This window comes from Trichosurus vulpecula, chromosome X (assembly GCF_011100635.1).
Source record: "Trichosurus vulpecula isolate mTriVul1 chromosome X, mTriVul1.pri, whole genome shotgun sequence".
Lineage (NCBI taxonomy): Eukaryota > Metazoa > Chordata > Mammalia > Diprotodontia > Phalangeridae > Trichosurus > Trichosurus vulpecula.
The window spans coordinates 669,881-692,603 of record NC_050582.1 but is presented as its reverse complement, the minus strand read 5'-3'; the positions used below and the strand labels follow the sequence as shown (position 1 = coordinate 692,603).

The 22,723-nt window shown below is 49.3% G+C and overlaps 3 protein-coding genes and 1 non-coding gene across 4 annotated transcripts; 1 reads left to right on the top strand and 3 right to left on the bottom strand.

The window, feature by feature from the left end:
• Nucleotides 1–10,766: 10,766 nt before the first annotated feature.
• On the bottom strand, nucleotides 10,767–10,838 carry TRNAE-UUC. Its single transcript has one exon. It is a non-coding gene; the product is annotated as a tRNA-Glu (tRNA).
• A 2,360-nt stretch (nucleotides 10,839–13,198) lies between these two features.
• On the bottom strand, nucleotides 13,199–15,208 carry LOC118832589 (coiled-coil domain-containing protein 115-like). Its single transcript, XM_036739879.1, has 3 exons — nucleotides 15,069–15,208; nucleotides 14,523–14,620; nucleotides 13,199–14,232 (listed from the first exon to the last, which is right to left on the bottom strand). Exons 1-3 carry the CDS (start codon nucleotides 15,083–15,085, stop codon nucleotides 14,033–14,035), a joined length of 315 nt encoding a protein of 104 aa, XP_036595774.1. The 5' UTR covers nucleotides 15,086–15,208; the 3' UTR covers nucleotides 13,199–14,032.
• Nucleotides 15,209–15,520: 312 nt separating this feature from the next.
• IMP4 (IMP U3 small nucleolar ribonucleoprotein 4) lies at nucleotides 15,521–17,564 on the top strand. The gene is made up of 9 exons (XM_036739850.1): nucleotides 15,521–15,581; nucleotides 15,813–15,921; nucleotides 16,026–16,109; nucleotides 16,197–16,306; nucleotides 16,394–16,526; nucleotides 16,665–16,819; nucleotides 16,952–17,046; nucleotides 17,135–17,208; nucleotides 17,333–17,564. The coding sequence occupies exons 1-9, from the start codon at nucleotides 15,579–15,581 to the stop codon at nucleotides 17,440–17,442; spliced, it is 873 nt and encodes a 290-aa protein (XP_036595745.1). The 5' UTR covers nucleotides 15,521–15,578; the 3' UTR covers nucleotides 17,443–17,564.
• Nucleotides 17,565–18,834: 1,270 nt separating this feature from the next.
• Nucleotides 18,835–20,496, bottom strand: LOC118832857 (tyrosine-protein phosphatase non-receptor type 18-like). The gene is made up of 5 exons (XM_036740232.1): nucleotides 20,445–20,496; nucleotides 19,489–19,753; nucleotides 19,375–19,402; nucleotides 19,123–19,230; nucleotides 18,835–19,030 (listed from the first exon to the last, which is right to left on the bottom strand). Exons 2-5 carry the CDS (start codon nucleotides 19,723–19,725, stop codon nucleotides 18,963–18,965), a joined length of 441 nt encoding a protein of 146 aa, XP_036596127.1. The 5' UTR covers nucleotides 19,726–19,753; nucleotides 20,445–20,496; the 3' UTR covers nucleotides 18,835–18,962.
• Between the last annotated feature and the right edge of the window lie 2,227 nt (nucleotides 20,497–22,723).

Sequence of the window (22,723 nt, the reverse complement as noted above, 5' to 3'; positions counted from 1 at the left end):
AACATAAGGCAAAAATCCAGAGCCCTACAATGACTTTCCAGAAGGGTCCAGCCTCAACAGACTCTCTCTTCCTCTCCCTAAATCAATCAGTTGGTCAGTCAGTGACCAACAAGCACTTGGTAAGCCTTACTGTGTGCCAGGCACAGGGGATAGAAAGGCCAATGTCAGACCTGGCCCTTGAGGAGATATGTACAAGGGTGAGTTGGAGGTAATCTTGGATGATGGGGTAGGGGGGTGCGGCTGGAGTATGGGCCCTAGCTGTGTACTGAGCAAGGAACAAGTTCTGGGAAGCAAACAGCAGCTGTGGGACTCTGATCCCCAGAGTGAGCTCAGCATCCCAGACCAAAGGGGAGTCAGCAGTTCAATTGCTCTGAACCCACAGAGCCTCCCAGCCTCCCAGTGACTGAGTCCAGCAGCATTCTACAGAAACTCTCAACCACACACAGGCCAACAGATCCAAACCTGGGTCAGGCACTTGCAGAGTTCAGATGAGGAAGTCGGTGAACATGCCTCCCCACAGATCTCACCACTGTGGGAGCACTGAAAACTTGCAGTTCCCTAGCCAGAGCTGTGAAAGCAGCAGAAGGATGTAAGAGGACAGAAACTCAAGCCAGACATCCCCACTCCCCAACCCCCAAGAAGTATGGCAAGGCCTGGCACTAACATTAAGCTCAAAGTCAAGAAGTAGGTTGGAAGAATGAGCAAACAAAAGAAGGACTCTACCATAAAAAGTTATTATGGTGATGAGAAACTGAAACACACACACACACAAAGACAATGACTTGAAAACATCTATAAGCAAAGTCTCAAAGAAAAATGTGGATTGAACACAAGCCCAACCTGAATTTCTAAAAGAGTTAAGAGTTTTGTAAAAGGAGTAAAAAAATGTTTTAAACTACATGACAGCTATGGAAGAAAGCTATGAAAAGAGAATAAGCAGTTGGGGAAAAGAGGCCCAAAACCTTAATGAAGAAAATGACTCCTTGAAAATCATAATTGGCCAAATGGAAGCCAATGAAACAACAAATGATATGGAAAACAGATCTAGGAGGGATAAATTAAAAATCACTGGACTATCAGAAAGCCATAAGCAGAAAAAAAGGCCTAGGCATTCTTATTTCAAGAAGTCATAAAAGAAAACTGCCTAGAGCTCAAACCAGAGGACAAAGTAGAAATTGAAAGAATCTGCTGGTCACATCCTGAAAGAAACTCCAAGATGAAAACTCCCAGAAATCTAAAAGCCAAAACCAGAGCTCCCAGGTCAATGAAAAGAAATGTAAGCAGCCAGAATAGATATTTTTTGTACATACCATAGTTTTTTGCATGTTGTCTCTCCATTAAACTGTAAACTTGAAAAAGATGGAGGAAAGGAAGGCTATAAGCATGTGTGTGTGTGTAAAACTCTTACTGTGTGCCAGGCACTGAGCTAAGCACTTTACAAACACGATCCCACTGGATCCTCCCAATGAGTTTTTGAGGCAGATTTGACAGCTGAGGAAACTGAAGCCAACAGAGTTGAGATGACTTGACCAAGGTCCCACAGCCACTGGCTACCTTCTCTTGTGCTCATTCCTTCCCTCCTATCCCCCCACTTCCACATCACGGAGCATCCCTCTACCACCAGGCCTGAGTGACCTTTTCTCTTTGCTCGTCATCTGGTCATCTCCAATTTGGAATTGGCTTTCTTACTTAGATTCTAGTGTTTCTCCCATCCTCTGCCATTGTCCTCAGGAACTTCAACTGGACTACACAATTCTTCACTTTACTCAAAGAAAAAACCATAGAAACGATCAAGTGCATTAAAGAGAATGGAAACAAAGAGACAAAAATACCCAAATTTGGGGAGGGAGAGATACTTAGGGGAAAACCTATATCTCTGAGAACTTTCATCAGTAAAAGAGAAGTAACAAATGAATTGAGCACGTGACTAAAAAAACTTGAAAACAAAAAAAATGTGTAAAACCAACCAAAATAGAAATCCTGAAAATCAGAAGAGATTAACAAAATTGGAGGTAAAGCGAAACCAAACAAAACAGATAAGCCATTAGACCATTTGATTTTTCAGAAAGGAAGAGAACCAAATGACCTTGTGGCTGGGAGGCCCACCCTTTGATTGGCTGGGCAGCATCTTTACACAGTGGCTCTTTTTTCTGAGGCGCCTAAAAGGTAAAGCTCACCAATCCTTCCCACCAGCCCGCTAGTTTCTAGTTTGTGTCCCACCAGCCAAGTTTCAGCCCAGGGACCTTAGAGCCAGGATTCCAGGCAGGACCTGGCATTGGGCCAACAGGGCAAGGAAGCCCAGAGAAGCCAGTAAGCCTGAGACTCAGATACAGAGGAGGTTTTGGCCTTGGAACTTAGGGCTGGGCTCCAGAGGAGCCCAGGTAAACCTTAAACCTAATTCTCAGCCCCTCCCCAAGGACTGAGGTGGAACCAGGGGACAGGATTAAGCCCCACATGTTGGGAGAGGAAGTTTCCACATTTGTGATTACACTTTTGAAGCACATATTTCTTGTAAAAGTTCATCAGTGGGAGCTGGAGGCATTTGCAAAGAGCCCAGATACCCCCAAACTCCTTTAAAAGTACTGAAGAAACCTGGGGGAAAGGTGAGATATAACATATCTGGTCCTCAGGCAATGGGCCCAAGGTAGAGTGAGAGTGAGTGTCAGAGCCAGAGCCAGAGTGAGAAAGACAGATAGCAAGACAGAGAGAGGGGGAGAGAGAGACAGAGAGACAGATAGAAAGACAGAGAGAGACAGATAGAAAGACAGAGAGAGGGTGGTGGGGGGAGACAAGGGCAGACACAGAGACAAAACGGAGACAGAGAGACAGAGAAAGAGAGAGCTGGAGGTGGGGAGAACTTGAAAATCAAATCAAATCAAATTTCCAAAATAGTGGTTTACATTTATATGGAGCAAAGTGCTTTGGCCCTGAATTGTCTCATTTGACTGTCACATTATCTCTGCAAGGTAAATGCTATTTTCACCCTCATTCTACACTTAAATAAACTGAGGCCAAACAGCTTGCCTAGCATTGCACAGCTCCTGTAGCACTGCTGAGGGAAGATTTGAACCCAGGTCTCCTTGATTCTCTTCACTGGCAAGTATCCACCATGACCCCTATATCCAAACTTGGCCCCTTGATTTACCCGGTTCATGCATCATCGGAAGCAGCTATCAGGCCCTAAATGTTCTGCTCCCTGCCCCTAAATCCCTGCTCGGCCTCCCCTCTCCCTTCTCTTTCCAAGCTGCTGGAAGATGTTCCACACCCACTGCATGACAGGCTTCTGAGCCTTCTTTTTCTCTCCTATATCCTAGAGAGCCACCATTGTATGGCCAGTGCCTTGGGCTCTGACTCTGGGAATACTGAGATTCAAATCTGGTGTCTTCCAAATGGGAGCATCTTGGAGGCCATTGGGGCCAACCTGTGCCTGGACAAGGACCCTGTCTCCAACATGTCAGAAAGGGGAACCTCCTGACTCCTGGGGGGTGGCGCATTCCTGTTCCTGTCACGGCAAGCCCAACTACATCTGCCCACATCGTTCCTAGTTCCTCTCTGAGTCTAAGCAGAACAACATGATGTGTGTTCCCTGCGACAGGCCTGCTGCCATTTTTGCTTTGAAGACTATTTTCTCCAGACTAGAAGTAGTCCGTTCCCTTAATAGAACCTCCTATAGCCCTTTGCCCTCCTGGTCGTTCTTCTTTAGGGCTTAACAGCTTCTCAATTTCTTTCTGAAACTCTGAGGTCAGATGTGTGGCACGAGCAGGGCATGAAGCTCCCCCAGCTCTTCAGTCCAGCCCCAAAGCTTGCCAACAGGAAGGGGATAGAATGGCCAGAGACAGCAGAGCGATGCCTGAGCCTGACGGTGGCACCCTGGAGCCACAAAGTTGGCATTGGGGGTGAATAGGAAAGCCAATGACAAGGAAGAGCAGATGGCCTGAGGGGCATAAGGTGAGAATGCCAACCTCCTCGGCCTCAGCCACTAGACCACCTACCCACCTCCCAAATAATCTCCATCCCCGTCCACCTTCCTCAGTGACAGGCACGTGGATGGTCAGTGTTAGAACTCAAAGGAATCTTAGAAAGAAGAGGTCGGAGCACCTGCTTGGCCGCCCCCCCCCCCACTCAAGACCATGGGACCTTTACTTCCATCGGACTTGCGACCAGAACCTTCCCGGACTGTTGTCTCCCCCTAGAATGGGAGCTCCTCGAGGGCAGGGACCGGCTGACTCTTCTGTTTGGAGCCACAGGGCTTGGCACACAGTAAGTGCTTAATAAATGTTTCATCCATCTTTCTGAGGAGGCGAACTAGGTTTAATGGGGAAAGGTCAGGATTGGGAGTCTGTAGGTGCTTAATAAATGCTTCATTCATTCATTCATTCAAAAATGGATATTCAACTATCTGCTAAGGTGAGATATGGAGGGAAAATCCTCCCTTCCTCCCCACCCCCACCCCCTGTAGCCGATGGAGCTCAGCCCCAGCAGCCAAAGAGCGCTAAGGGGCTGCCCCTGACTGGCAAGCCTCCACTGCCGTCGCCTAGGCAACAGGCCAGCCCCCCCCCCCGGAGCCCCGCCCCTCGCCTTTCCTGCGCCGACGTCCATTGGTAGGAGGGCGTGTCCGTCAGGGCGCGGCTCCCTGCGGAAACGTCCCCAAGGCCTTTAGGCGAGACCCTCCCCCCCCCCCCGTGTTTGTTACTTCCCTTTGCACCCCAGAGAAATCGGGAGGAAGCCGGGGGGATGCCGGAGAGGGGAGCCTCACTGTCTCCAGAAGGGCCCGAGCAAAGCGGGGTCTTTTTGTGTTTGTGACGTTCTGGCCAGCCTCCGGGTGCAGAGGGAGAGAGGGGGGGGTCGGAGGCTGTCCGCGGAGACAGCCGAAGCTGTGGCCCCAGGAGGCGCCCCCCTCCTCCCCCTCCCTCTCTCCTCTCCATCCCTCTGTCCCTCCCTCCCTTTCTCCCCCCTCCCTCCCTCTCTCCTCTCCATCCCTCTGTCCCTCCCTCCCTTTCTCCCCCCTCCCTCCCTCTCTCCTCTCCATCCCTCTGTCCCTCCCTCCCTTTCTCCCCCCTCCCTCCCTCTCTCCTCTCCATCCCTCTGTCCCTCCCTCCCTTTCTCCCCCCTCCCTCCCTCTCTCCTCTCCATCCCTCTGTCCCTCCCTCCCTTTCTCCCCCCTCTCTCCCTCTCTCCCTCCATCCCTCTCTCCTCCTCCATCCTTTTCTCTCTCCCCCTGGGGAAAGACAGATTTATTGTTTCAGGGGCAGGGAAGAAGGTGATTTCACCAACTAGACAATGAACAGAGCCTCTCCGGTGAGGTCCAGAAGGGGAGGAAGTGGAGAGGGGACCAGGGGCTTGCAGTGGGAGCTGTTCTCTCCATCTTGTTTGAATTAGAGAGCAAATGGTTCCAAAATAAGTAAAACCTCATTTTAAGACCTTTGTGTTTTTCGGTGAACAACTCAATGGAATTTAATTGCTGAGGTAAATTAGAAGCAAAGTCACGTAAAGGAAATTAGAATAGATGGGCTATTTGCAAACTTAAAAAACCAAATTGGAAAAAAGGTTTTCCTGATGATATGAGAAGCTATCTATAAACCTCAAATTTTCCATTTTGACCAGGGAAAAGTCGAGGTTTTGCAGTCGATTGAAGCTGTATAATGAAACTTGACATAAGTCATGAGAAAAGCCAAAAATGGGAAGTATTGCAGAAAAGTTTACATGAAGTCATATATCTTATTTAGAATATTCGAGGTAAGTGAATAGGAAGATTTCCATGCCCTGAAAAATCATTCTATTTGGAGAAGTATTTGCTTCTTCCTCAGATAGTTAAAGTAAATTGTGAGATTTCTTATGATCTCCAAGCTTTGCTTCACCAATTTTTGGTTATTCTTGTTTGTGTATAAAAAGAAGCTGGAGTCATGTACCAAAATTTAAAATCAAGCAATTTACCATTTAGATTTACACTGGGCTTTGATAAATTCATGATGGAAAATGATCATTCACAGCACCATAGCTCTGTGTTTTGACACCACCCTTGTAACTAAGAGCGCTTCGGTTCTAATTCCTCTACGCTGGTCTCTGAATACAACTAGTATGCTGGGTAAAAGATGAAATGACTTTGGGAGCAAAGGCTCGAGCTTCCAAGCGTATCCATTTATTAAACAGTGCACACCAACTGCCCAACAGCAGGACCAGACCTCCTCAGCTTTGGCACTGGATCCCAAATACAGGGGAAGACAGACTTTTATGTATTGAAAGAAAACAATTAACAGGATATAAACCAGGATAGGGCAGCTAGGTGGCACAGTGTTCTTATCCAGCCTCAGATACTAGCTGTGTGATCCTGGGCCAATCACTTAACCTCCATTTGCCTTAATCCACTGGAAAAAGAAATGGGAAACCACTCTTTGCCAAGGAAATTCCAAACGGGATAACAGAGGACTGAAGACGACTGAACAATACAAGCAGGATACAAGATTAGGTAATTGGAGAAAAGATGAGGGGAGTTGGGAGGGGGAGAGCTAACAGAGAGAAGTGTCCCACTCCTCCTAGGTGTCAGGATTCAATCGAAGCAACAACGAAACAGAAAGGTTGACCAATATGGGGCCAGTTTTCAGAGAAGACACAGGGGTTGCTTGAGAAATAATTGTGAGAAAACTCCTTGCAGCAATCTTTGGATCTGGTCAGTGTAGCTGAGGCCCTTGGTTTAGGGTCTCCAAGCAATAGTTCGGGGTGGTCCACCTGCCCAGCCAGGCAGGGCCAGGTTTAAACAATGCAATAAGGTTTTCTCCCAGTTCCCATAATTGAATAAAGTTTTCTAACAAGACAGAAATCAGACTAGACCCATGATAAATAGAAAGGGAACAGTTGGATCTAGAGTTGAGTCACAAGATGGACTAGGTATGGCGTACTCAATTCCTACAATTCTCTCACTAGTAAAGAATGGTACAATTGAAAGATGGACGGAAATATATTCTAGGTAAGATTAGTTTAAAATGTTTTCAACTGAATCAATGTCATTCGGCTGGCAAGAATTTGTTTTCGTTTTCAGTGCATAATATTGTTTCTCTGCTATTATGCGATTTGGGGAAACTATCATAGAAAAAATGCTGTTAATTTGCCAAATGTTCCCAAAACCCCAGACCTTGTAGAGTCTCATCATCTATAAAGTTCTTTGAAGATTTGCCAGGTCCTCAGGATCATCAGCCTTGTTGAGGTCATTAAATCTTGTCAGGTCCATGAAAGAATGTGTGTGATGAATGAGAATCTCATCTTAGGATTTTGTTTTCTACCAGGATGTGTTTAAACTGGAAAAGAAAAGCAAGAAGTCTCATGAACTTGGATGTACGTGCTTAGTAAGTGCCGAGAACAAATGCTCGGTTTTCTCGGTATTTCTTGTTAACTGTTACTGCAGCCAAAAGTGATCGGAACCATGCCTTGTCCTGACACAGACTTCGGGAGGCAAAATCTCTTGGGACACAATCTTATTGGTTCTGAGTTTTGGATTCAAGCGTAACTGTTTTGAATGCAGTAGCCAATGGTGACCTGGTGAGCCACTCCAAGGGAGTTGGATCTGTATATGGCACAGGTAGATGTAGGTACCTGGGATGGTGCTTCTGGATGTCATGGCAGGATCCTCTCGATCGGATCACCTTTCTGAACAGGAATATTGCCTACCTGGTCAGTCCAAGTCTCTGTGAAGAATGTGGAACTCTTTTGTGTGACTGGCTGTTCCAAAAGGTTTTTCTGACTTCTGAAGTCAAACAGAGCTAAGGGAATTCTTGTCCTGGTCTATCTGTGACTTTAGGCGTAAGCCTGAGAAAACAGTGCTGGTAAGGCCTCCATAGTGGCCTTCCTGTTTTCTTGGCAAATTTCTCTGACCACGACAGAACCGTCAATGTTTTCTAATAGATCCAACTGTTACGATCACCAAGCATCTCTGAACTGCTGTAGAAAGGACACTCTTACTTCCCAATCATCCTCTTCTGGATTTGTGACCAGTACTTGTTTCAGCTTTCTGGCCTGGACAAGTAAGCCAAGTCGCTCTGAGGCTCCTTGGTTTACTAGTTTGTGAAGATTATTGCCACCCAGTATCATAGGGCAACTGAATGATGACAGAGATGGAAACGGCTCTTCAATGGTTAATGGATGAGGGAACTGCCCTTTGGGAAAAGCAACACTGGGAGACTTTCCATTCGAGAAGCAAGATGGGTTTTCAAACATTTTCCATTGGCTAAAATAATATACTTCAAGGATTTGAGAAAGTTGTAATCATATCAGCAGCCTTAGAGCTTTACCTGTCAGACAATTGGAAAAGGCCCTGGAAAGATAAGCAGCTGAAATGCCCGCTCCTCCATTTTTACTGGGGTTAATAGGTAACTACTTAATGCTGTTCAGGTACATTTGAATATCCACAGGCACCTATTCATAGAAATGACAGGTATTGACATGGGCTTTGGATATGTTTTAGTAGCCCTTTGTAGTGATTGGTTATAAGGCCTCGAGTTGGATTGAGGATTTCATGTATAGAATTGTTTTCATTGTCCAGGAACTGTTAAAGCATGATTTTGTAAAATGAGAAGAATTAAAGAAGAAATGAATGCTCCCCACCTCCTCCACAGAAAAATTGAAACTGCTGTTCCAGGACGTACACATTGTTTGGAAAAGGGAAGGGAACAATCAGGTCCTTGGGCTGACCAGAAAGCGAGGGCCTCCTCAAGAACGTTTCAGTGACAATTTTAAAGCATTAACTTGACACTCGGGAAAACAAAGGCTGGCTCTGTAAAATACCATCATTCTCTCTGAGGAATGGACTTTTAGAGTTTTACAAATCCAGGAGCGCACCTGTCCAAGGACAGCAGATTTCAATATTCCATTACTCAGTAGAAACCTCCCCTTTTGTACATGTGCTCCTAAGTGTTTTCTGAATTTGTTGAAGTCTGTAAATTAAATGGATGGGATGTTGAAAGCATTTCACTGTGTGCAAGATGATTCAATGTATATAAAAGTAAAAAGAATGTTATGTAAATATTATATTTATTTATAATATATGTATAATATTATGAATCATTATACTAATTCTAAGCTATGTATATAAAATAAATATATAATATGTGATTTATGAATATCAGAGGGAAAGATATAAAACAATAATATACAATACATATAGATATTTATTATAATATAATATATTTATAATAAAGATTATATAAATATGAAAATAAATGCTATATAAGATTAAAAGGCAGTGCGATCTAATTGTTTGGTTTAAAAGTCAGTTATCATATTAGGACAATACTGGAGAGTTATTACTTTTTGTGACTCTGGATTTTTTTGGGCAAAGATACTAGAGTGGTGTGTCATTTCCTTCTCCAGCCCATTTTACAGATGAGGAAACTGAGGCAAACAAGGTTAAGCGACTTGCCCAGGGTGACACAGCTAAGTACAGTTGGATTTGAACTCAGGTCTTCCTGACCCTAGAGCAGGCAATGCTCTCTGCCCTCTGCTTCAACTGGTCACCTCCCTGGCCTTTTCCAAGTCCTGCCTCACACTGCCCCCCATCCTCCTTCTCCAGTAGGTAGAGTGCCAGGCCTGGAGTCAGGAAGACTCTTCTCAGACCGTGAGAAAGTCACTTCACCCTGTTTGCCTCAGTTTCCTTATCTATGAAATGAGTTGCAGAAGGAAATGGCAAACCAGGCCAGCATCTGTGCCAAGAAAACCCTCAGACAGGACTGGACAACTTAGCTCGTTACTCATACTGCATCGCCAGTGAGCTCCCAGAGGCCAGGCCTGCCTTTGGCCTCTTTCAGCGCTTAGCAGGCTGCTTAATCAATGTGGATTGATCGATTGACTTTGCTCAGGCCACAGAGCGCTCTGAACTGGGGCTTCCTGAGGCCAGGCCTAGTGCACAGTGGCCTGGGGCACCTCCACTAGGGAGGCATGGGGTTGTGGGGGCCTGGGGGTGCGGAGGAGAGAGGCCGGAGGGCAGGGAGGCTTGGCTGAGGCTTGGCCTGCGGCTGCAGCTACGGCTCCGGCAGGAAGCGGTACTGAGCCCGGGCTAAGGCTCGGCCTACCATTACAACTCCAGTAGAAGGTGCTGCTGAGCCTGAGGTCTATGAGCTTTACACGGAGAGAGAGCCGAACAGGCCTTGGCTGAGTCTCCCATATGGTCTAGCAGTTAGGATTCCTGCTTTTCACCCAGGTGGCCCGGGTTCGACTCCTGGTATGGGAAGTAGGGAGTTTCTGCTTTTTCGCTGCTGGTGGGAGGGGAGGACCTTTGGAGGTTGAGGGGTGCCGAGTAGGGCAATGGGGGGGGGGGGGGAGACGGGACATCGAGGACTGTGCGCCTCCTTTCCGGCCGCCAACGCTTTCGAAGCTGGGTCGCAACGGTGGACCCGTTTTTTCCGCTCTTTACAACAACCCTAGGAGGAGGCTGCTCTCAACGGTGGCCCATTTTACAGATGAGGAAACTCGAAGGAGGTCTGCCTGACTGCAGCATTCTATGGCCTTGGTCACTTCTTCTTCCGCCTGGTTCAATTCCCAGCATAAGCCTAGCATGGTCTCCTCTTCCCGCCACCCCTTTTTTCTCCCCAGCCTGCAGTCCGGCTCCCAAAGGCAACGCAGTTAGTTCCCCTTCCTCCACGAAGTTCCCACCACACTTCACCTTTCCCTTCCTCCACGAAGTTCCCGCCACACTTCACCTTTTCGCTTGGCCGCAAGCGCCACTGAGCCTCCAGCACACCTTCAGCTATTGGGCCGAACTCTAGGCAAAATGGAAGACTTTCCCATACCGGGAGTCGAACCCGGGCCGCCTGGGTGAAAACCAGGAATCCTAACCGCTAGACCATATGGGAAACCTTCATAGAGCGGCCCCTGGAGTGTATGTAGGCTTTTCGGCAGCTTGTTGTAGCTCCGAACTCCCCCTAGTGACCCCTGGGTGCACTGCCGCTGAGTTCCTCCGCCTACACTGATTCTTCCCCCTCTCCCTCGGAAAGCCCAAGCCAAACCGCTGGGACCCAACTCTGGCCTTTGCCAGGAGCACCCACTGACAGATTCGCCAGGCCGCAATCTCCTGCCTTTCCAGCCGGGGCTCATCCCGAAACTGCTCTACGCTGCCCGAGGTAGGGAGACCTGACACCTAAATGAGGAAGCAGGTATGCATAAACACCTACTATGTGCTGAGCGTTTTACAAATGTGATCTCATTGACCGCTCACTGAACAACCCTGGGAGGTAGATGCTATGTTATTACCCGCATTTTACACATGAGGAAATTGAGGCGAACTCGCTTGCCCAGGGTGGCAGTTGGAATTGAGGTCTTCCTGACTCCAGGCCAGCAACTCTGTGTACTGTGGGGTCTCCTAGGCACCTCATGGAGGGAGAGGTGGGGAGATTCCATGCTGGGCTTGGAGTGACAAAGACCTGGGTGCAAATCCCTCTTCAGATTTGTCCTGTGACACTGGAGGAGCACCTGCTCCCTCCCTGCTTGGCTATCACCATGAGCTGTCCTTACCAGCTCTGACTAGATGATGCTGTAGCTCCTGGAGGTTGAGGTAGATTTCTTCTTTGGCTTTGAATCCACAGTGCACAGGCACACAGTAGGCATTTCACAAATGCTTACTGCACTTTTTCCTTCATGCATCGAACTTTGTGCATTCATCCACTCTTCTTTTCAATGATTGCCCTCCACCACCTGGCTCCAGCCTACCTTTGAGATTTATTCAGCCCCTGCACTCTCCAGGCAAGCTGGACCACAACTCCTTCTTCCTCCTGTTCAGTCTCCCATTCTCACCCTTCAACAGGGCACCGACAGTAGCAAGACAAAAGTCAAGATGGCCAGGGATGTCGCAGACCAGCTTGGCATCTTCCATGTCCCACTTAGCTCTAAGCGCTCCACAGCTCCTGCTTCAGCTGCCTTCGTGGCGGGTGGAACAAATTGTTCTCATCCACCCTTTCTACCAGGGGAAGTCTTCACATGCTTGGGGCAGGCATCCTCCTGACTTACCCATGGGTTTGACACCTGTCCCCTACCCTCAGCCTGGTTTGGCCCATCTAATTGGATAGTATACCAGGGTGTGGCTGCTGCACATGCTCCAGCTGCTTGGAGCCACAGGAGAGAGTTGGGACAGCACCAAAGGTGGATGAGCAACTCTGAAAAGGGCTGGGCAAGTTGTGACTTCAGAGGCGCCAGTCCCCCTGAAACATCCCATCTGCCACCTTCGGTCAGCAAGGTCTCCTGCCCCTCTGTGACTCCTAGGATCCAAATTTCTCACCTGATTCAGGTGGCAGTATCTTCCTCTTCCAGGGCGCTCCTTCCTTCCTCCCCAAAGACTCCCAATTTCATACTAGGGGTCTTCACCACACAAGCTGACCCACAATGCACCAGCTCCCCAATCCACTTTAGCCCAGAATTCAAGCCTCTCTGATCATACTCTTTCATTTTGTCAACCTTCTTAGTTATCTCATGTGGAACCCTCTCCAAACCATTTTGAACCCCCAAGACCTGAGAAAGGCCTAATACCCAGATTGGCCAATCAAGAGAGACATTTTGGCCCACTCTGAGCTTAACCCACCAGGTTCTGCGTGCTCTAGTATAACAGACATGCTTTGCTCTGCTGAGTGAACCCAAAATGCCCCTTCCTGTGTCAGCAACTACAAGACCAGACGAAGCCAACCGGGGCATTCTGTTTGTGACAGCCAAGGACAAGGCACCTGGAACCAGACATCATCTTGAATAATGGGACTTTTCTTATCTTGGTATTTTATGGACACATTATGTTATATTCTGTCATGTTAATGACAGAAGAAACACAGCCATCCTGAATGCATAATTTCAACTGACACTTTGACATTCTCTCATCATATTGTGTTTATAACCTAGCCACTTAAGAAATTCCTTTCTCATATCATGGTTAACACATCTGGAAACCATAATTTTGGCTGCCATAGGCATCCTTTGCCAGGAAGGGAGGTAGGGGGGAGGGGGACTTGCTCTGAAGATACCAAACCCCCTTTGTCTGTCCAGCCTTCGGTTCCTCAGCTGCGATGAGCTCCCATGTACGTCTCCATATGCAAGCTTTGAGAAAAATAAATACACGCAGCCTAATTTTGTCTTTCTTGGAATGAACTCAGTACCCTCAGACCCAAAGTCAATGGTAGCCAAGTTAAGTGTCTCCTTACTAGTTTAAATTCACTCCAAGCTTCACAACTTTCAATTCCCTGTTCCTGCCCAGATTTATTCAAACTGTAAATAGTTGAGGAGCATCTCCAGGTCGCCTCGGGGCCCTAAGGCCTAGGCCACTACCAGACACCAAAGGCTGAGAGTCTCGGCCAGCCCTAGGCCCAGTGCTCAAAGACCTCAGCTGGTTGGGATAAATTAGAGATGAGGCTGAAAATGGCTGTCTGGGCCAGAGGCCAAGAGAATCAAACCAAGAAGGGGACACAGATAAGAGTGAAGGACTTTCGGACAGGGAGAACTTTGGACCTTTCTTTCTATAGTACTCTATTTTACTTAAGAATTCTCTCCTTCAGTGACAATCTCAAAAGGCCCATTCAGCCTCTAAGGAGGCAATCTTTTGTTATTTAGGTCATAAAGTCATTCAGGGTTTCAAGGAGGCAAAGCCCACTGGTCTGAGCCCAATGCTACCAGTGTTTTCTAGTTCTCCCAACACTTTTTCTATTAGCTGGGGGCTCTTCCCTCACAACCCAACTTGGTGTTTTGTGGCTTAACACTGGAATATGTCTGTTTCCTTCAGGGATCTTGCTCTAGCAATCTATTGTTCATGTTACTTACAAGTAGTTTTCGTGACTTTTAGAAGCACGATGTTTCCTTGTGACAGAACTTTGCCACCCCTTTGGGCTATCGTTTCTCTTGAGGTCTTACACCTATTGCCACCCCCGCCCACCTTGTGATTTTGTCTGGTTCTATAACTACTGTGATTTCTTTTTTTTTGGCATAGCTTTGAATGTCAGAAAGAAGGAACGGAGCTTCATAACCTAGGCAATTCCCAAAGGTGGGGGGGGGGGACAGGATAAGGAACAGCCAAGGTCTAGGAAGGACCTAATGGCAGAGGCCAGAAAGGCATCAAACAAAAAACCAAATCATTGATTTGGACTCCCAATGTCAGAGAATGTGCTCCAGCCATCTTCAGCTGACCAGTTTGTTTCTCCGGGTGTACGGCTTGAATCTGGGCTCTTCCGGACTGGACTCGGCTCTGGAGCCCTGAAGTCTCCCCAGCCATCAGCAGAGCTAGACCGGGGGTTGGGGGGGTCGGTGGAAGGGAAAGAAGGATAGCTAGCAAGCAGCACTTCGTGATGCCTGATCCCAACACACGCCCTTAGAAACAAAGGAAAACTAAGCCGGGAGGCAAAAAAGTTGGAGAGCATATGGGAAACTCCGTGAGCCTTTCACACTCCACCACAGAGAAAGGTACCTAGCCCTAACCAAAGACAGATCTAGGAAAAAACGCTCCCCTTTTGGGCTCCCTCCAAATAAATAGACAATCTGTTAAGTTTGGGTGCTCCCTTAAGGGGGCTCACCTGCCCGGATACTTCCTTGGGCCTGTCGCAGACTCTGGGGCACCAAGATCCCAAACCAGGTCAGGGGATCCCGCTCGGGAGATGCCACGGGTGCACAGCTGCAAAGGGGTACCCTGAGGTTGTGGCCGCCACCGCAGCACTGGAGGAAACAAAGACTTGGCCCCTGACTCGGCAGAACCAATCACACCTAGAGCTTCCTTGGGTGGCAGGTCCCCCTGGGCCTGGGTCTAGTGAAATTCACTTGGAACTCGGGCCGCCCAGGTTCGGGCTCAGTGAAGGAGGAGCTTCAGGGTCGAGTCAGGCCCCGCCCTTGTCCCTCCGAGGGCGCCCCGACTTTCTCGGCTTACCTGGTGCAGACCCAGAGGAAGGGAGCTCACAGCGAGTCTCGAAAAAGGGGGCCGGGATCAGGGTTAGAGTTAGGGCCAAGGCCCACAGCGCCCCTCCTCTCCCCGCCCAGTTCCTGCCCCTCCCCTCCCTCCCGCCCCTTCTCTCCCTCCTCTCTCCGCTCCCCCCGCCTCGGTCTCTCTCTCGCGGCTTGCCCCGAACCTCTTCCACTCGGCCATTCCGTGCCGCCCGCTGTCCTTCCAGCTGCACGAGACGCGCGCATCGAGCTGGATGCCCAGGACCTTTGCCGGACCCCTGTAGGCGCCTTGGCTCCGGAAGCCGCCGAGACTTCCTCTGACCGCCCCGCCCCTTCCCCTAAAGCCAGCCAATCAGCGTGCGCCCGTCAGTCACCTCGCGACGACCTGGAGCGCCGTCTAGAATGAGGGCGTAAGAACCAAGCCGGCGGTCCCGGCCGCTCAGAGCGGAAGTCGGCGCAGGGGGGGCGGGCCGAAGCGACAGGAAGGGGGCCGGAACTCGCTGACTCTCGCGAGGCCTTCCCTCCTTCGGCCCGGCCTCCCACCGCTTGGCCAAGATGGGGGTGATTGGTCCTCTAGCGTACGGCCTGGCCACGCCCCCTGCCCGCGAAGGGAGGGCGGGGTCGCGCAAGCGCACTGGGCTTCGGTCGCTACACGAGGAGCTTCGCCTAAGTGGAAGCGGCGGCTGGCTGCAGGCATGGTCGGAGCTGGGGATAGGCGGGGTGGGCGCGGAGCCGGCGGCGCCTGGGGTTGGAGGGCACCCCTAGGCCGGAGAGCCTCTGGCTGCGGGGGGAAGGGGGGGAAGGAGAATGAAGGGAGGGATTAGGTAGACGGCGGCATGGAGAGAGGGGCCCGGGGAGGGGGGTGCCTCACTGGAGCTTGTCGGGCCCCTGAAGCCTCGATTTCCCCCCTCTCCTCAATCTCTTGGCAGCTCCGACGCGAGGCCCGCCTACGCCGGGAGTATTTGTATCGCAAGGCCCAGGAGCAAAAGCAGCATCTTCTGGAAGAAAAGAAACTGAGGCTGAAGAGAGCCCTCGATGGTAGGGCCAGGCCAGGGCCCGGCCCCCCCCCCCCCCCATCTTCCGCCTTTCCCTCCCCTTCAGGTCTTTCTTTTCTTCTCACTGGCTCTTTCTCTTTCCTCCAGACAATCAGCCGATCCCGACGGAGCTCCGAAGGGAAGCTCTGACTCTGCAGAGAGCATTGGAGTTTGATGATGCTGGAGGTGAAGGTGAGAGAAGGCTCCAGGAGCGGGGCCACCTTCTCCTAGGATCTCTAAGAAGCTATCCCTGATCACTTCTGTTGCTTCTTATCAAAGGTGTCTTGAGCCACCAGGATGATGAATACCGATGGGCAGGTGTAGAAGACCCCAGAATCATGATAACCACATCTCGAGACCCCAGCTCTCGGCTCAAGATGTTTGCCAAGGTTTGTGAGTCAGGGTAGGTGGCCAGGGAAATGTTATTTTGAGATCCATCTGAATTCCTTTCCTCTTGTCCTTGGCCATTCATACAGGAGCTGAAGCTGATATTCCCTGGTGCTCAGAGAATGAACCGGGGTCGACATGAACTGGGTGCACTTGTTCGTGCTTGTAAAGCTAACGGAGTCACAGATCTGCTGCTGGTGCATGAGCACCGAGGGACACCAGGTAAGCACAAGGGATGGGCCCAAGTGGCCGGTGGAGGGAGTGTGCCTGGCTTTTGGAGGCTAGGTGACTTTTTTTCCTTTTATTTTTTTGGTCCCTGAGTATATCCCATACTTACCATATCCTTGTCTTTCCCAACAGTCAGCCTCATTGTGAGTCACCTGCCCTTTGGGCCCACTGCATATTTCACACTGTGTAATGTGGTGATGAGGCACGATATTCCTGACCTTGGCACTGCCTCAGAGGCTTTTCCCCACCTTATCTTTCATGGTTTCTCTTCCCGCCTTGGACAGCGAGTAAGTTCTGGGGCTGGAGAACTGTTACCTCAAGAAACAGTTGATAGTCAAGGGGATGGTCTCTAGGGAAGAAGAGAAAACATACTGTTCTTCAGGTCAGGACACTTACTATAGCATGTTGTCCTTCCCCAGGTCTCAAATATCCTCCGATACCTTTTCCCAGTACCCAAGGATGATAGCCACCGAGTCATTACCTTTGCCAACCAGGATGACTACATTTCTTTTCGGTACATTTGAGCCTGTCTCTGGAGGGCAAAAGGGAGGTAGACATGCCCCCAAAGGCCAGAGTTATCTACATCTCTTCTGTCCTTCTAGGCATCATGTATACCGGAAACCAGATCACAGCACAGTGGAGTTGACGGAGGTGGGGCCCAGATTTGAGATGAAATGTGAGTACAAGGAGGACTGGGGAAAACATGCCAGGGAACTGACCCTTTGGGTCCAAAGTTGGGCAAGACGAAGCATGACTCGGCCTGGGGCCCAAGCACACGACTCTTCTCTCTGGTTTTGCAGTGTACATGATACGCCTGGGCACGCTAGAGCACGAAGCTACAGCAGATGTGGAGTGGCGTTGGCACCCATATACCCACACAGCCCGAAAGAGGACTTTCCTCAGTGTCTAGGAAAGGCTTTATGAAACTAGCACAAGAGCATGCACTGGACCACAGACCAAACCTGAGGAAACCTGCCTTGCCTGGGGAGAGGCCAACTCTATTGCTGTGATTAAAGTTGCTCATCTCCTGTACCTCTCTGTTTCTGGGACCTTATACTCATGGCACTATGGGGGTGAGCTTTACAGTTGGCTGGTGCCAAAGGCTTTTGGATTTACTGTGGTGGATGCTGAAAACTCTGGTGCACTCTGGTTGGGACACAGACAAGGCTTCTCTGAATTGAGAACAGAAGCCAGGGGACACTGGCTTTTGAGTCAGGGAGCCCCAAGGAACCATTCTTTGGGTCACACCCCAGTCCCCAAAGCTGTTCACAGGGTCAGGCTGGATGGAAACAAGGGAACCCAGGCTATGGAGCCATTGTCTGGTGTCTTCTGGGTCCAGGATCAATCTTGGGGAGCTGGGGCCCAAGTTGGGGAGCTCTGCCATGTTTTCTGGGGCAGTGATGAAAGCCTGCCATTGCTTGGGAGAGGGGAGAGTAGAGAGCTACCTGGCTTGGAGGGTTGTTTCTTTTTAGTATGGCCATTTAGTGTAACCCACGTTAGCTTGAGTCTCTCTAATAAGGGTTGTTACCCCGACTCTCCAAGGCACCCTATTCCACTTAGACTCTTTACCCTTAAGAAGACTTTTCTCCCATTAAACCTCAATTTGTGCTCTTCAGTGCTTCAGATTCATCTCTTCAAGGCCAAGCAGAAGAGATCTGGTTCTTCTGTAGCATTTCCTCCCAGTCTTCTTCTAGTTAAATATCCTCCCTTCAACTTCTTGGGAAGTTGAGTTGAGGCCTTCTCCAGCCTGCTTGCCTCCTGTGCACCCTCCCCACTTTAGCAAAGTCACTAGAACCAGCCTTGCAGCTGAATATAGTACTCTTGCCCCGACTTGACAAGGCCAGAGGGGCTCCTAAGGAGGAGGTCCTGGAAGCTCAGCCCAACATGAAGGGAGTACTCATGCAGACTCTTTCATCAGTTTTCAGACAAGCTGCTTATCTAAACCTGATTTTTTCCATTTTGTGCTAACTTGACAAACATGCCCTTTATTTTTTTTTGTCTAAGTCGGATATACTAGCTAGCCACAGGCCAAGCACAGACACCAGGAAATTGTTCTGGACCAAAGCCTTGGAGCTGTTGAATTGGGAGGTGGTGTGGAGGTTGGGACAGGCCTAGTGCCTAGGCAGGAGGAAGAGGAACAGCCCCTGCCAGAGCCACACACAATCAAAACTACATTTCCTTAGAGGTCAGGCCAGAATAGCATGGGGGTGACCCGGGATATGTCCACCCCACAAGGTTACCTCAAGGCACAAGCATTCGTGTATACCCCTAGGCCCAGGACCCAAAAGCAGCAGAAGGGCTATAAGAACACCTCATCCAGGATGGGGAAAACTTTATTGTAAAAAGCGAATTTGGTTGCCCACCTGCCACCCTCTGTTTGCCTTGATGGGCCTGCGCTGCAGGCAGAAAGGCAGGAATCTCACAGCTTTCCTACATTCGAGTCCATTCAGCTGGGGGATCTCGGGGACCTTTCGGTTTCCCAATTCGAATGTTGAAGCCTGTGGAAAGAGGGAATGGTTGAGACTGGAGAAAGGTTTGGGAGGGTGGGAGAAGTGGCAGAGGAAAACATGTGATCTGTGGTTGAACTCACCAAGAGTGCTGCTGGGCTGGAAGCCACTGGGGCCCAGGCCTGAACCTCCAATGTCTGTTACATCCTCATAGGCCTCTGGCCCAGGACAGTTCCTGGAGTGGATGCTAGCTGTTGGCAAGATCCCATGGAAGCCTAGTTCAAAACTCCGAGGCTCCTGGGGAACTGCCCACTCCCCAACACCCCCCCCACCCCAAATCAGGCTTCAATTGGTCTCCATCTCCAGCCAACTCCACGTTCTGGTCCCACACTTACCTTTCCTTGCAGTGCTGGGGGCCATGACCTAGGAAGAAGGGAGGCAGCTGTTTGGAGGGGACCTGGGAAACTGTCCTGCTCAGCATGACCCTGCCTCCCAGCTTTGCCACTTACCGGAGACAGTAAGGGTCTCCCAGAACCTGGCGAGGAACATGCTGGGCTTTCCAAGGCTGCTGAGCTGGGGAAGACCACTGGAGTGTATTCCATGGGGGGATGGGACCCACTCCGAAGGGCCCTGGGCTTGACAGTGCTATACACAGCCTTCTCAAGCTCTGCTTCTGCAGGCTCATGGGTTGCTGCTGGGCCTGGAGTGTGACCTCGCTTCTGCACCGAGGCATATGTTGCAGCCATGACCAATTTGGCTGGCACTGCTAAGTCCCTGAAAGAAAAGTTAAGAGTGGGGACCTGAAAGCACCCTCTTCTGTCCTCTGCCACTGGTGGAGAGGCAGGCAAAGGACCCCGACCCCTAGGGGAGGATCGGTGCTGAGAGCCAGGCAGATGGTTCTTCCCTTGTCTCCCACTGAGAGCTCAGACATCATCTAGCCAACTCTCCTTTGAGAGAGGGAAAGGATGCTAGTGAAAAGGGAAGGCATGTGCCCAGTGCCAAGCTGGCACCAGGCTTAGTCCTCTTGTCCTGTCTCAGGAATTGGGGGGGGGGAGAGTCAGGGAAACAGGACCTTCCTGCCTCAAAGTGTAAATGAAAGGGAACTGGGAAGTTGGGCCTCCCCAGGGACCCTAGGGTTGGGGATATAGAAGATGAAGCCCCTCTCTTCAGTACCTCCCAAGGGACCCTAGAAATGGGGGGGGGGGCAGAGTAGTAGTTTAGAGACATCTCCCTTGCCTCTGTGGAGCCAGGCCTGGGGGCTAAGCACTGAAGGAAATGAGGCCTCCCTCTCCCTCAGATCTAGTTGTAACCTTCAGGAGGAAGAGAAAGTGCCTGGTGCCATGGTAGGCAGAGAGGGCAGGGATTGGTGGGAGAAAAAGGTACTAAGTTCCCCCAGAAGCTGCTGTTTCCCACCTGTCACGATCTGAAACAGGACAGAAGGATAGCCAGGGAAGGGAAGCTGTACCTGGTAACACCGAGAAGCTGGGAGGGAGAGTGAGACTCCTGGGCCCCTGAGCTTCCTCTCAGGAAGTGGTGCCTAGCCAAGCCCAGCCCAGGGTATGACGTGAGGCTGGCCCACTGTGAGGAGGCCTCAGCATTCCTGCCTTTGCTGGGGCAGCTTCGCTACAGATGGCTGAGATCCTCAAAGTGGGACCATGAGGGGCCCAGGGGAAGGCCTGGCCTGGGAAAGTTGAGGACTTTGTTGAAGGAGGAACAAACCTTTATTCCGAGCCTCACTCTCTGCGCTTTACAAACGTCTTCCTAAACCACCATGGCCAAGACCTAGAACATGGCCTGGTCCAGTCAGATCCTGGAACTGAAGCCCATCCCCCAAGGCATGCACTCACGGGCCCAGATTAGGTTTCCCATACCGATGGATAGGACTCTCACCTTCCTAGCCTAAAACTTGACCACTAATGAGCTCCACCTGTTGGTAAGCTCCACCTCCCACCCTGAGCTCCCAGACCAGGGGCCCTTAATGGCCACCGTAAATGTCCAAACTAGAGATGGGGAACCTTCGCCTCAAGGCCACAGGTGGCCTTCTAGGTCCTCAAGTGTGGCCCTTTGAGTCAAGTTTTACAGAACGAAGCCTTTTATTAAGGAGATTTGTTCTGTGAAGTTTGGATTTAGTCAAGGGCCCACACCTGAGGACCTAGAAGGCCACCTGTGGCCTTGAGGTGAAGGTTCCCCATCTCTGGTCCAAACTATGGGGCCCAAAATGAGCAGCTCATTGGTAATTCCTTGTGGGAGGTTTTGTTCCTTATTTTATAGAGTTATAATAGGCAGCATGCGGTAGACAGAATTCTGGCCTGAGTGGCAGCAAGGTCAGACGTTTGGACACTTAGTAGACAGACAAATATAAGGTAACTTGGGAAGTGACAGAGTGCCAACGGCCTGGAAGGCTTCATGGAGGAGGTGGCATCTGAGCTAAGCCTTAAAGCAAGGGTCCACAAACTTGTTTTTTAGAAAATATTTTGACAGGCACTTCAATAGAATTGGTTTCTTTTGTAGTGCCACGGATGGGATTTTGTGCACTCGAAAATTTTTCTAACAAAAGGTCCATATGTTTCACCAGACTGCCAGAGGGGTTTGTGACACCAAAAAAGGTACAGAATGATTGGCTTAAACTGGAAGCCAGGGATTCCAGGAAGCAAATACATGGAGGCAAGAGATGAATTTCGAGTCTGGGGAACATTCTGTGGTCCAATTTAGATGGAACAGACATCGAAATAAATCTGAAAATGGTCAGAGGCAGTTTGCAAAGGAATGAATTCAAGCTGTCAGTTGCTATATAAACACGGTACAAATAACTAATAATTAGAAAAAGAAAAATGAAAGTAATTCTGAGGTTTCGTGTGACTCTAAATCAGCAAAGGTGAGAAAGAGGGAAAAGGCCAAGTGTCTGGAGCTGGAGGAAAACGGGCATGGAGGTTTTCTTTTGTTGGAGCTATGAATTAATCCAGCCATTCTAGCTGTGGTGCTTTGGTTGTTTTTAAAAGTCAGTTCATGATTTATTTAGTAGTTGGCACTTGAATTAGTTGCATTGTGGTACACATAGATATTTTTGTAAATTGAGAAAGGAATAGAATTTTCATATTAATCGATATGATGTGTGTAATGAATATACTACTAATTTCGTTTTCTCAAGAGCTGCCTTTTCTGGCTTGTGAGTAAGACTCAATCCAGCTTGAATTGATCAATCAAACCTTGACAAGGCTCACAATTGCTGGCATCCTTCTGCCTGTGTACCTGAAATGAAGCAAATCAAAGATTCTAGAACCTGTTCCGGTCACAGAACTCTGGTTCTGTACTTTAGAGGAGGTGGTCACAACCCCCAAAGACTTATGGGTTTCTCGTGGGAAACCACTAAGTGATTGTTTACTGTTTACATTTTACATTCCTACATGGGAAGATTATCATCTTGGAACTCCCAAGAATTTTATCATTACTAGGGCAGTTAGAAGGAGTATACATAGAGGGCATGAGCATGAGTTGACTATTAAAACATTTTAAATAAGAAGTAATGTCTAAATATGTTTAACATGATTGCACATGTATAACCTATGTCAGATTGCTTGCCATTTTGGGAGGGGGGAGGGAAGGCAGCAGAAAAATTTGGAACTCAAATTCTTATAAAAATGAATGTTGAAAATTATCTTTACGTGTAATTAGAAAAAATAAAATACTATTAAAAAAATTAAAAATCTAAAAACAAGGAGTGAGAAAAAAGGATGCACTGGGAAA